The following is a 12633-nucleotide window of genomic DNA, read 5'->3' as shown; positions in this document are numbered from 1 at the left end:
ATTCCATTCTCCCGGAGAAGTCTCCAACCTCCAGAGGCAGATGGCTCTCATGGCCTCCATTTCCTCGATTTGATCTATCCCCTATGTCTACACTAACTGCCTGTCCCCAGTTCTGGCTTCAGTACCATTTCCAACAGCAACCGGAAAAAAACAAGGTGGGGTGTATAAGAATGACTCTAACAAGGAAAACTCTTAGTGCAGGAAAACATGTGACTATATGCCTAAAATGTTAAAATGTTTAATAACATGTTATGTTCAACATATAAATATTTCATGTTTAAAATTTATATGACATCCGCAGATAAGAATTCAATGACAATTCTCCCCCAAATTAACCTGCAAGTTCAGCTCAGGTATAATAAACATTCTGATATTCTTTGTAAAAACTGATAAGCTGAATCCACAGGTACACCACCCAGGCTGTTCAGGTCAGTACAAGCTGTCCTGGTTCCCGTAGCAGGATTCTAGAATGGGGACACTCCAAGAGACCCACAGAGCAGGCAGAAGTCCAGGGGCTTGAAAAGATGAGAGAAAGAGGGTGGTGCTGGCCAGGTCCCTTATCCACATGGGGAAAAAAAAAAAGAGCAGAGGGAATCCCTGTGTAAGGCCCCCAAAAAGGAGACCCCAACTCTGTCCCACGGATCGACGGCAACCCCAATCAACCGCAGGAGGCATCACTTGATGCAAACCGCAAGAGGTGTTTATTCCAGCGCGCTGGGACCCAACTTGTGACTCACGCAGGAGTCCAGGAGTCGAGGAGTCGAGTCCCTAGCAGAAAATCTTGTAGGTTTATAAAGGCAGAGACCACACATCGGGAGGGGTGGCACACAGAAGGGAAAAGGGGAACAAAGCCGCCGGGAAATTCCAAAGGGGGTCTGGGTTTGCTGATAACATACAACATGTTTCACAATGTTTTACAACAGGGCGTAGATTCTGGTCAACAGTTTCTGGTAATCCTACTGTTTGAGCACTATCTGGCTATCTGGCTCAATTTACCCTTTTACTCTCTGTTTGGGGCTGTTTCCTGGAGCAGCTTTAAGGGCTTTGTTCCCGTCACTGGGAGGGAGACCTTAGGGAGTTGAGATAAAACAGACAGCTTAAAAAAATGTCCATTCTTTCACCTGTAAGGAAAAATGTAGCTCAGCTCGGGACCCCAGGTAGCTCCAGCCCCTCCAATGGAACTGGTGCTCCATACGCCCAGTCTCAGTTGCGGCTCAACAATAGCTCCCAGAAATCCACGCCAGACACGGGAAATCACATAAGGGCATTTATTAAGCAAACAGGGTGTCTCCCTGCAGGGTAAGAGGGAAAATGAGAGGAAAAGAGAAAAGAAAGAGAAAGGGTGTGCACTAGAGAGAGTGGAACGCGCGGAGGAGGAAAAGCAAGTGTGTAGGAGAGAGAAGCAAGAGAGGAAAGATGGCGGTTGAATCCCGCCGGGCTAACAGGGGACCAATAACAGAGAAGGATACTTGCAAGCTGACTGATGAACCAATAGCTAGCCAGGATGTTCACAGATTGACAAGTGGTTGGGAGGCGGGGAAAATCACTGCAATGGAATGGGCGGGGAGCAGCTTTATACATTACAATCCCTGCTTCAAAAAATAAGCAAAATTCAATTCTAGGTAGTTTTTACATTGCAAACTTGCCAGGCACGGTGGTGCATTGCCTGTAATCCAGCTCGAGAGACTGAAGCAAGGGTCACAAGCTCAAGGCCAGCCTCAGCAACTTAGACCCTTTCTCAAAATAAAGATTGAAAAGGGCTGGGGATGTGGTTTGGCGATAGTATAATGCCAGAGAAGCACGCCAGGGCAAGCGTAGAGTAGAAAGTAAGAAGCTTTATTAAAGAAAAGTAAAGCAGACTTCTCCTGGTGGGAGAAGGGGACCCAAAGGCGGAGTCCATGTGATGAGCAAATCTTGTCCTTCTTATAGGTTTTATTCTCCTGTTCCTTCCCCCTCATCTCTTTCCTTCCTGCCTAGGAGACTAGGCCTGGTTTTGCGTAAAGTGAGAAGCAGATGGGCAGCAGGAGGGCCAGAGTGATTCAGCCCAGTAAGGGCCCAGGGGGCATCAATCAGCAGCTCCTTGCTTGAGGTCCCTGACAAGGGCAGGTAAATTTGGTTGGCAATGGGCTCCGGAGATCCTTACATTCCATTCTCCCAGGGTGGTCTCCGACCTCCAGAGGCAGATGGCTTCCATGGCCCCATTTCCTTGATCTGGCCCGATCCCCTATTTCTTACACTAACTGCCTGTCCCCAATTCTGGCTTCAGTACCTACTGCTAAATAAATAAATAAATAATCTCCAGACTTTCAAAGTTTTACACACACACACACACTGTCCACCAACTTTTTGTCACTGGATAAAACATCTGAGGAAAATAACTGCTAAGTCTTTAATCAACTGTGACTCTTCAGGTAACAGGAATGGGCTGGACCCTGGGGACTCCCTCCAGTATGGACACAAATATGGAAAAAGAGCTAGGCACACTGGGCACCTGACAAGCACCTGAGGGCAAGAGGGACCCAGGAGAAAGAGGGCCTAAAAATGGCACAAACAGGAACTAGGAAGTGACCACATGTCCAGCCTGACCTGACCCTGGTACATTAAGCCCCAGCTCAGGAGCTGCACCCCACACTCCTCCCTCTCCACCTGCTCCTCTCACCCACTCCACCTCCACCACCAGAACCATGGGCTGCTGTGGCTGCTCTGGAGGCTGTGGCTCCAGCTGTGGGGGCTGTGGCTCCAGCTGTGGGGGCTGTGGCTCCAGCTGCTGTGTGCCCGTGTGCTGCTGCAAGCCCATGTGCTGCTGTGTGCCAGCCTGCTCCTGCTCCAGCTGTGGCTCCTGTGGAGGCAGCAAGGGGGGCTGTGGCTCCTGTGGGGGCTCCAAGGGGGGCTGTGGCTCCTGTGGGGGCAGCAAGGGGGGCTGTGGCTCCTGTGGGGGCTGCAAGGGGAGCTGTGGCTCCTGTGGGGGCTGCAAGGGGAGCTGTGGCTCCTGTGGAGGCTCCAAGGGGGGCTGTGGCTCCTGTGGGGGCTCCAAGGGGGGCTGTGGCTCCTGTGGGGGCTGCCAGTCCAGCTGCTGCAAACCCTGCTGCTCCTCAGGGTGTGGATCCAGCTGCTGCCAGTCCAGCTGTTGCAAGCCCTGCTGCTGCCAATCCAGCTGCTGCAAACCCTGTTGCTCCTCAGGCTGTGGATCCAGCTGCTGCCAGTCCAGCTGTTGCAAGCCCTGCTGCTGCCAATCCAGCTGCTGCAAACCCTGTTGCTCCTCAGGCTGCGGATCCAGCTGCTGCCAGTCCAGCTGTTGCAAGCCCTGCTGCTGCCAGTCCAGCTGCTGTGTCCCTGTGTGCTGCCAGTGCAAGATCTGATTTCCAACTTTGCAGGGTTCTTACTACATTGGTGCCATGCCTGCTCGGGAGTCCGGGATTCCTGCTCAGGCTTTCCCTACCTTTTCCTGGCACCCTCTGAGCCGGTCTTCTCCACCCACAGTCCTCTCTCCGGTCTTCCCTGGCCAAACGTGCACACTTCTCTTTGGACTCCTGCCAAAAAATGCCATAGGCCCTTGTTTCCACGGAGAATGACTTCCAGTGACTCCCCTCCCAGCCTCTGCTGACTCTCCTGACCCCTGCTGCCAGTGCCCATCCCCCATCCTGCCCCAGCAGAGGCAGCCTGCACAGCAGAGGGTTCTCAGATGGCTTGCTCTGCAGTCGATAGGAGCTCAGACCTCTGCCCTTAAACACCTAATAAAGCCGCTCACCCCACACGCACTGTGTGTTCGTGTATTTGTCTCTACCTTTCTCAGGGCTGGGGACACACTGGACCAATACCTGTGACTATACTGTGATCTCCACACACCATGAACCAGACCAGAGGCCTGTGGGTACAGTGTCCCGGCAAGTGTGGCCCTCCATGCACCGGGCAGTCACTGGCAGGAACACCAGTGACCGCCTGGCCCTGGCCCTCACTGCACACCCACATGCTCTGCACGGGGTGGCAGGGGCGTCTTGATGGGGCAGAAGCGATGGCAGGGTCACCATGGCCTCCTTCACCATGCGGTCTTGGTCATCCCGGGCACTGTCACAAATGCTATGCAGGGGGTGGCTTAGCAACAGGAATGATTCCTTAGAGTTCAAGATGGGGTGTGGCTGAATCTGACTGGTGACAACTGAGGGCATGCTCTGGGGTCTCCACATGGGCTCTGGTCCCGCTGAGGAGCGCTCAGTCCTGCCCGCAGGACTGCATGCCTCTGAAAGGCTCTCCCCGATGCCCTTGCCCTGTGAGTTACGTCCCAACACGTGGGACACACTCAGATCACAGCAGTCCCCAGCTCCCCAGGGAAGCTTCTAGTGTCCGGTGCATGTCCTCTCCCCCTCCCTGTCCTTGAACTTGGGCCTCCTTCTGCAGATTCTGGAACCCCGGCTTGGAGGGTGTTTGGTCATTTGGTGTGTGGGAGAGGGAAGGTCAGAGAGAAGGGGGTGAAGGCCATGGAAGAGGGGTGGGCCCAGGGCCTGAAGGGCAGGGGTGCTCGGGGGTGGAGGGTCTCCCCACGCCGCCTGCCTTCTCGGGACTCACCAGTGCTGCTCACAGCCATCTCTGCTGGTCTCTGTCCCCGCAGGTGCTGTTTCATGCACCATGTGCACATTCCTGCTCCCAAAGACCTCTGCCAGCCCGTCACCCTCACGTCAGCCACCTCAGAGCACATGAGCTGTGAGCCAGGGAGCTTCAGGTCCAGCACCCACCCAAGGTGGCCAATGGTGACCTCGGGGAGGTCTCCAGAGGCGGCCTGAGCGCGGCACCTCGTCCCCACAGCTAGCAGAGGCCGTGTGCAGCAGGCCAGGGGAATCATAGCAGGTGCGGGGCAGAGGCTGACGGAGCCCCTCCCACAAGGGGGAGGGCCCCTGTGTCAGTGCTGGAGCAGCAGGAGGCCACAGAGCCAGCACAGACTCCGTCCACTCTGAGAGGGTCCAGCTTGGATACGAGACCAACACGCAAGTTCAATAACAGAGAGCAGGGGAGGACAGGGGTGGGGTCACCTGGTCCCACAGCTGGCGTGTTGCATGGATGAGGGATCCACACAGGCCAGGAAGGGCTGGGCTGGGGCTGTCCCCAGCCTGGGCACACAGCTGAGGACCCCCTCTCCAACTGCTCTTCATGCAAGCCTCAGCCTGTCACACAGGAAGTCCCGGCCTCACCACAGGCCTCCAGCCTCCTGAGTCTCCTTCCCATCTGCCCAGCAAGGCTGATCTTCATGGACCACCAGCTACCACACCTGGAGAGGCCCCAAAAGCCACAGCAGGGACATTCCCTCAGCAAGGCCTGTCCTGAAATGGGGCCAATTAGGATTCCAAAGAAAGAAGCAGGCACTAAAGACAGGGGCACCCAGGGGGCTGCAGCTTCCTGGAGATGACAGTGAGAGGGACAATGTGCCCAGGTGTGTCTGCAGTGAGGGTTGGGGTAGTACTCCAGCAGGTGTAAGGGCCGGGCTTGGGGTGGGTGAGTTGTGAGTGCTAGCTGCACGTTTGACCTTCCCATGTTTGGGGGCAATGCCCTGAATGCCATTCTAAGTACTGGTAGTGTCCCAGGCCTGGCTTCTGCTCCAGCCTGCAGGGACCTGCAGCTGGCCAGGCTGTAGTGAGGTCAGCGCACTGAGCAGAAAGAAAATGGGAGACCTGGGGGACACTATGAACAAGACCTGTACAGACAGGGAGAGCAGGGAACCAGCCATCTGGGCCAACGGGCAGCTGGTAGTGGTGGTCTGGGTGCTGGGGCATCAGAGGACTGCTCCTAAGGTAGGTAGCTGCACCAGGGGTCTCCTGTGCAGCCCCAAAATTGCCCTGCAGCCTTGCTGTCTGGGATTTGTTTCAATGGCCACAGTGTGTCCAAGCCAGGGAGATTTCCATCATACTGACCCCACGGACTCCCAGGATACAAGCAGGCCCAGACCTAAGGACTGTGGCTGCTCCCAATGACCAGCGACTGACAGGGGAAGACCCGGCCCCTCAACCAAGACGACTGGTGTGCTGTCAGGCTCTGCCTTTGCAGTGGGGGCCTCCTGTCCCCTTGCTAGTGCCAAGGCCCTGTGTGGAAGCCAGTTTGCAGCCTAAAGATGTTCTGCAGGAAAACAGATCCCTCCACCCAAAACAAGACAAAGTCTCCACAAGAGACAAAACCCAGGACAGCAACAGAGAACTCAGCCATGGGAATCCCCAAGGGGGCAGCAGGTGGTTCTTGACAACAAAAGGGCCTCTGAGAGGTCAAGCACCCTCCAGTGGGGGAGCTAAGCCCACCAAGGGCACCCCCACAGCCCAGCCTACAGCCCAACACCCTGATTCAACCCTCAGAAAAAGAAGCATTGGCATGGAGCAGGGTATCACACCCTGATGAAGCATAGGGCCTGTGCCACTCTTCTGGACGTGAGGCTCAGGTGAGTGAGTCACCCAAGGCAGCCAGGGAGTGCCCAGAGAGCTGGCTGTGGGTGGACAGCCATGAGAGTCAATCAGGGACTAAAGAATGTCCTCACAGTAGGTACAGTGGTGCACACCTGTTGTCCTAGCCACTCCAGAGTCTGAGGTAGGAGGATCACAAGTTTGAGGCCAGCCTCGATATTTTAGTGAGACCTTCTCTCAAAATAAAAAATAAAAAGGGCTGAGGATGAGGCTCCGTGGTTAAGCACCCCTGGGTTGTATCTCCAGCACCACAGGAAGGAGGAAGAGGGGGTCCGAGGAGGAGGGAGAGGAGGGAGATGAGAGGGAGGAGGAGGAGGAGGGACAGCCCTCACAATCGGGAAACAGAGCAGATCTCCAGGTATAGGACCCAGCGTGGGGGCCTCCCACAGCTGCTCAGCCTACTGTCCATGCCTCAGTTCTTTGCCTTGCTGCCTAGAGAGGCAGCCTTGGACCTTGGGCAGCATCAGAAGCCCTGGGAGCTGCTGCTCCCTGGCCCAACTCAGATGTGCTGGCCTTCCTACCCACTGCGCAGAGGGATCAGGAACATGACCCAGAGGAGGGGGGAAGTTAGCTCCTAGGGAGGCGAGTGAGCCTTCACCTGTGAGGACAGCAGGCGCAGAGTCTGCAGCTGCACCGTCCTCCCTCCCTCCTCCTGCAGACCATTCTGAGAGGCAGCCTCCTCACAGATCCTGGAGATGACGTAGACAAGCCACCAGCAACCCGCTGCAACTTCCAGAAATACCACCGCTAGGCCAGTGTGGCAGGAAACCCTTGTGCTTGCATCCCCTCCCTTGTCAGGAGCCGTGACTAGACCATGGGTTTCCAACCCTCCTGGGACAGAGGCAACACCTCTCTGGAGAACTCTCGGTGCGAAGGTGTGAAGAGACTGCCCAGTCGCTATGGGGACACCTGGTCCAGTAGGTTCTGTGCCAGCCATGGAGCTGTTCAATTTTTAACCTTGAGTTCCAGACACCAGCTGCTGGGCCGGGAGAAAGTCATGGGCACAAGCTGAACTCTAACTGGGCTGCTCATCCTCATGACCTTGGCTCCACTTGCTTTGAAGAAACTCTCCCACAATCACCCTCTTAATGACAAAACTTCTATAACAAATTTGCCGAGCTTGCTTGTGGCCAGTCTTCCTCCACGGGGTTGGCGGGACCGCCAAGCCCCGGCTTTTTCTCTGTTCGTGTGTCAGATGGTCTTTTCTCCATCCCTTGTCGCCTGGTCTGGTCATCTCCCTGGAGTAAGCTGCCCTGCAGGTCATGACACTCTCTGGCTCCAAGCTCCCTCACCTGCCTCCCCAGGCCTGCCGCTTTCAAGGAGACACCTGCACTAAGCACCACTGTGTGTCCGCTAGGGACGGATGACTCCCACCCCTGCTACGAATGGCAAGCCAACTCAACAAGACAGGGAGAAGGAACCAGCGGCGAAAGGTCTGCAAAGAAATGAGAGTCGGGATTGACAGGCGCATGACTGTGCTGGAAAACGCGGGCGAATCTGCAGGCCGTCTGCCAGCACCGGCAGGAGGGTTCAGGAAGGCTAAATCGGCAGCACCCTGCAGACAGGTGACGGTAAGAAACGACGAGTTTTTAAAAGAGCCTTTCAAGATACCAAGATAAATCACCAGATAAATTGTGATAGGGAAATAAGACCCCTGAGTGGAAACCCTAAACATAGAAGGGCATCTGTAAAAACTAAATAGGTGGAGAGGACTTTCTAGTGTTCTCCTCCAAACCACTCAGTCAGCGAACGCACCGCAGAGAGGCCCAGATGCCAAGTACCGACCAGGGTGTTGAAACCAGAGCCCTCCTCCCCGGCTGGGGACTCTGAGAGCCAGGTAGCAAGCCCTGGGAAGCTGAGGAAGGCACACCCTATACCTCCAAGGAAGCTGGCCTGAAGCCACTTCTCAAAGGTCAACATAGAATCGACAAGGCCACTCCGGAAGAGTCTGGTCCTTGCTTGCTTGTTCTGTTGTTGTTGATTGTGCTGTGTTGTTTTGGCGTGTGCGTGTGTGGGTGTGCTGCTGGGCTGGGATGCAGCCAGGGCCTTGCACACATTGGCAAGTGCCTAGCCCTGGGCTACATCCCCAATCCTCCTATTTTTCATTTTGAGACAGGGTCTTGCTAAGCTGCCTAGGCTGGCCTTGAGCTCGTGATCCTCCTGCCTCAGCCTCCAGAGTTGCTGTGATTACGGGTGTAACCCGCTTTTTTAAAAATTTTCTTGATGATTTTTAGTAAGTCCAGCTTTTTCTGGTGTTAACATGGCTTATCTTTTTCCTTCCTTTTATTTTTAACCTATATCTTTATATTTATCATGCCTGTTTTTAAGATGGGGTCTCTGTCTCTGGATCTGAAGGCTGTGGAGACCCTATACTAGGAAAGGCACATGGTGTTACCCACGTGTGACAGTTTATCTCACTGAGCACAATGTGCTTGAGCTCATCAGTGTTGTGGCATGTGCCAAAACGTCCTTCCTTCTTATACTGATGGACACTCGGTTTGCAAGTGGTCAGGGAGCAGTGTTGCCCAGGCTGGCCTTGAACTACAGAGCTCAGTGATCCTCCCTCCTCACTTTCCTGAGTAGCTGGGGTCACTGGCACACATCGCCATGACCAGCTTGGGAGCAACCCCACACCTGGCTACTTACCCAAGAAATTCAACCTTTGTTCACACAACAACCTGTATGTGCGGGTCTGGAGTGACTGTATTTGCAATGACCAAAATCTGAAAGCAGCACAAATACCTTCAATAAGTGGAAGGGCGATTATCCGTCTGAGCCACAGGCAACACTCAGAGTGAAAAGGGAAGAGCCATGGATACCTGCCGTCACCTGGGTGAACTCAGGGCCCCAGATCTCAGGGCTCCCTGCATGACATCCTCAAGACATTCTCAGGAAGGCTGGACCATGGAATGGAGACTGGGTCCACAGTTGCAGGGAGACAGGGCAGGGGCGAGGGATATAAGGAGATAGTACCCAGCAGGCATGCTGGGCATGGAGCCGCTCTGCATCTTGATTAGGATGCTTGGGCAGGGATCTGCACTGCGTTAAAACTCACAGAACTACGCATCTCAGAATGGACTCAGAGCCCTGGGGCAGTGCTACCGGGGGCAGAGTGCAGTGCTAACGTGGGAAAGCCCGGCACTTCCTGAGAAGGTAAGCCCAGAGTCACCACATGCTCCAGCAATTCCATGCTACACGCTGAGCCCAAGAGAAATAAAAGTGGGGACAGGAACAGATCCATGGGCACCAAGGTGCACCAGACGTGCACACCAACAGCCAAATGTGGGAGCTACCCAGGTGTCCATCAGCATAAAAGGAAGGATGCTCAGACATCACTACAGCACAGACCAGCTTCCAGCAGTTCATGCTTGGCCAGAAGAACCCGCCCCAGGGGGTAAACACACAGCGCCCCTGTGTGAGGTCCTGGAGTCCTCAGATCATGGAGACAGAACGAGGCGTCAGGGGCCACACACAGCGCCCCGTGTGAGGTCCTGGAGTCCTCAGATCATGGAGACAGAACGAGGCGTCAGGGGCCACACACAGCGCCCCGTGTGAGGTCCTGGAGTCCTCAGATCATGGAGACAGAATGAGGCGTCAGGGGCTGAGAGAGAGCTTCAGTTCAGGAAAATGAACAGGTTTTAGAGGTGCACAGTGGTGATGGCTGAACAGCAGTGTGAATGTGCTTACTGCCCTGGAAATGCATGCTTAAAAAGTTAAGATGGTAACTTTGTGCTACATGTATTTTACCACAATTTTAAATTTCCATTGAAAAATCAACTTTACTATATAACTTTTTTCAGTGCTGAGGATCAAACCCAGGGCCTTCTACATACTGGCCAAGCGCTCTACCATGGAGCCACACCCCCACACTATATAATGATGTTAGGAATTAAGCAAAACTGTGTAAAAGTGGAAATCAAATACTGAATGTGTATCTAAGTCGCTTGACTTGTTAACACGCAGACCTGGGCTCAGCAGGCTTCGGGGACTGAGGTTCTGCAGTTTGAACAGAGCAGCTGGCCAAGGAGCTGGGAGGTGTCCATCAGCCCTGCCCCACAGCAGTGTTTCACACGAATGTCACGAATGGCTAGATGCACAGACTGTTCCTACAACAGAGAACTATGAAGCAAGAAGCCTAGAAGAGCGAGGCTTACTTCAAAACAGGGATGAACAGATCGGAATGATTTTTTTTTTCATACCAGGGATAGAAACTAGGGGCACTTGACCACATCCCCAGCCTTTTCATATTTTATATTAAAATATAAGTTTCTCAGAGCCTAGATAAATTGCTGAGGTTGGCCTTGAACTTGCCATCCTCTTGCCTCGGCCTCCTGAGTTGCAGGGATTACAGGTGTGCGCCACCTTAAAGCACATAACATAAATCTACCTGCTGTGCACAGGGGCTTCTGTATGCAATTGAACTATAAAGACATCCACAAGCCTGAGCAGCACCTGCCTCTGGAAAGGTGCTCACCTGCACCCTTACTGATGAGGGTGGGCTCACCTGCATCCTTACTGGTATCTTTCTAATCTGAAATTAAAATGGAAAAAAATGTTGACATGGTTCTCTATATCTGTAAGTTTCCCTGTGTCCTAGTAACAAAGGTAGGAAAGGGGATAGCCTGAAATCTGTGTTACAGACATATGAAAGGATGCTGTGCAGCACACTATTGTTAACAGCCAAACCATGAAAATAATCTAATATCTAAAGACAGAGAAGTGGTTTGAATGGCACTGTGCACCATAAAGGACAACACCACACAGAGAGTCGTCATCAGGTACAGAAAAGCAGCAATACAGAGCATCACAAGGATCTTAAAGGAAGGCGCTTCCTTGCAAGAAAGAAGACAGACGCACACGCACACACACACACGTTTCCAGTTCCCTGCAGTTGGAGAACTGGCCATACTAGCTAGTGGGACAGGCCAAAGGGAGAGAGAGGGGCTGATAGAAGGCCCAGGTCCTGTCATGGATGGCACTGTCAATACCCTGTCCTTGATTGGTGGTGCCAGGAGGTGGGAGGGCAGTCGGGGAGCTGGCATCTGATGGAGAGGTCCAGCTTCACAGGATGAAGGGTTCTGCAGACTGATGGCAGGGATGGTAGCACAGCCAGGTCCAGAGTGCCACTGGACTCACAGTTGAACGTGGTTAAGGTGGCCATTTTTGTAGCTGACCATGATAAAAAATAAGTGGGTGGGGAATGTAGCACAGTGGCTGAGTGCTTGTCCCGCATGCACAAGGTTCTGGGCTCATCCCCAGCACAACAATTTTTTAAAAACAAGTGAGGCTGGGGTGTGGGGGACAGCCACCTGCTTGAAGACCTGAGACGAGCATTTCATTAAGTATGCCCTGACTTTGAAAATATCAGGCTGGGCGACAGAACAGCATGGATGGGCATTTCATATTGTTACTGGAAACAATGAACCTAAAATCAGCAGAAACCCACTACTCTTCAGGAAGAGGTTGACCTCTGGCTCTCTCCCAGCAGTGGAGACGATGGCGGCCAGCCTGCCGCGGCGGCCTGTGGACAGCAGAGGGCGCACGCTGGCCGCCCAGCGGCTCCGCTCACCGCCCGGGCCAGACCAGTTGCAAGGGTTCCCAACCTATGGCTGGCCTGATCTCTGCCCTAGGCTCTGCGTCTCCCCGGCCCACACAGGGCATTGTCAGTCCCGAGGACCCGGGGACGGCGACCTCAGTTCCATTCCAGCTTGGCAATCCACCCACGGGTTCCAGGACCCAGTGGGCAGCCCGCTCCTGGCACAGCGGCATGCAAAGTGGTACTCCGCGAACGCTGGGCCCACCGCAGTATCTCCCCATCCACGCCTGCGTGGGTGGAGAAGCTGGCCGCTGTGGGCTGCTACAGGGAGTCCCTGCTGCCCAGGCCAGGCCCTGAGGGAGCTGTGCCCAGGGGAGGGAAAGGGCTGCCCCTCCACAGTGGGCCCTACCTCTACCTTGTTGGTGGCAGAACCCAAGGTTTAAATGGCTTGTTTACATGAGAGATGTCCATTGGGGTTACAAAAGAGCCACAATCAGATGGTCCTTTCCTCTAGGGGCAGCCCACAGCCTCAGGGGAAGCCAAGTGCCACCCCTCCACCCCGCCAGAGCTTGAATCCGGCTCAGGCCTTGTGAGGCGTCCCTGGACATCACCAGAGGTCTGAGGGGCCAGTGGTCACTCCCAGGGCATCTGTAACTGCTG

The 12633-nt window shown here is 54.3% G+C and overlaps 2 protein-coding genes across 6 annotated transcripts in view; both read left to right on the top strand.

Annotated features, from left to right (window-relative positions):
* LOC306640593 (uncharacterized protein) overlaps positions 1-3359 on the top strand; it is a gene marked incomplete at both ends in the record, with an annotated part of 89875 nt that extends 86516 nt beyond the window's left edge. For 2 of the 5 annotated variants that reach the window (XM_079104948.1, XM_079104952.1), the window contains one exon: positions 2681-3359. In XM_079104948.1, coding sequence (XP_078961074.1) covers positions 2681-3359 — 679 coding nt within the window. The remainder of the gene's footprint in view (positions 1-2680) is intronic. The other 3 variants (XM_079104949.1, XM_079104950.1, XM_079104951.1) reach the window with 3 other exon arrangements.
* The window catches only part of IFITM10 (interferon induced transmembrane protein 10), a 289205-nt gene that overhangs the window by 219204 nt on the left and 57368 nt on the right, over positions 1-12633 (top strand). The window lies entirely within an intron of this gene.

This window comes from Sciurus vulgaris (genome assembly GCF_902686455.1).
Source record: "Sciurus vulgaris genome assembly, chromosome: 11".
NCBI classification, from domain to species: domain Eukaryota; kingdom Metazoa; phylum Chordata; class Mammalia; order Rodentia; family Sciuridae; genus Sciurus; species Sciurus vulgaris.
The sequence above is the reverse complement of the archived record's forward strand: the minus strand, read 5'-3'. Positions and strand labels throughout refer to the sequence as shown.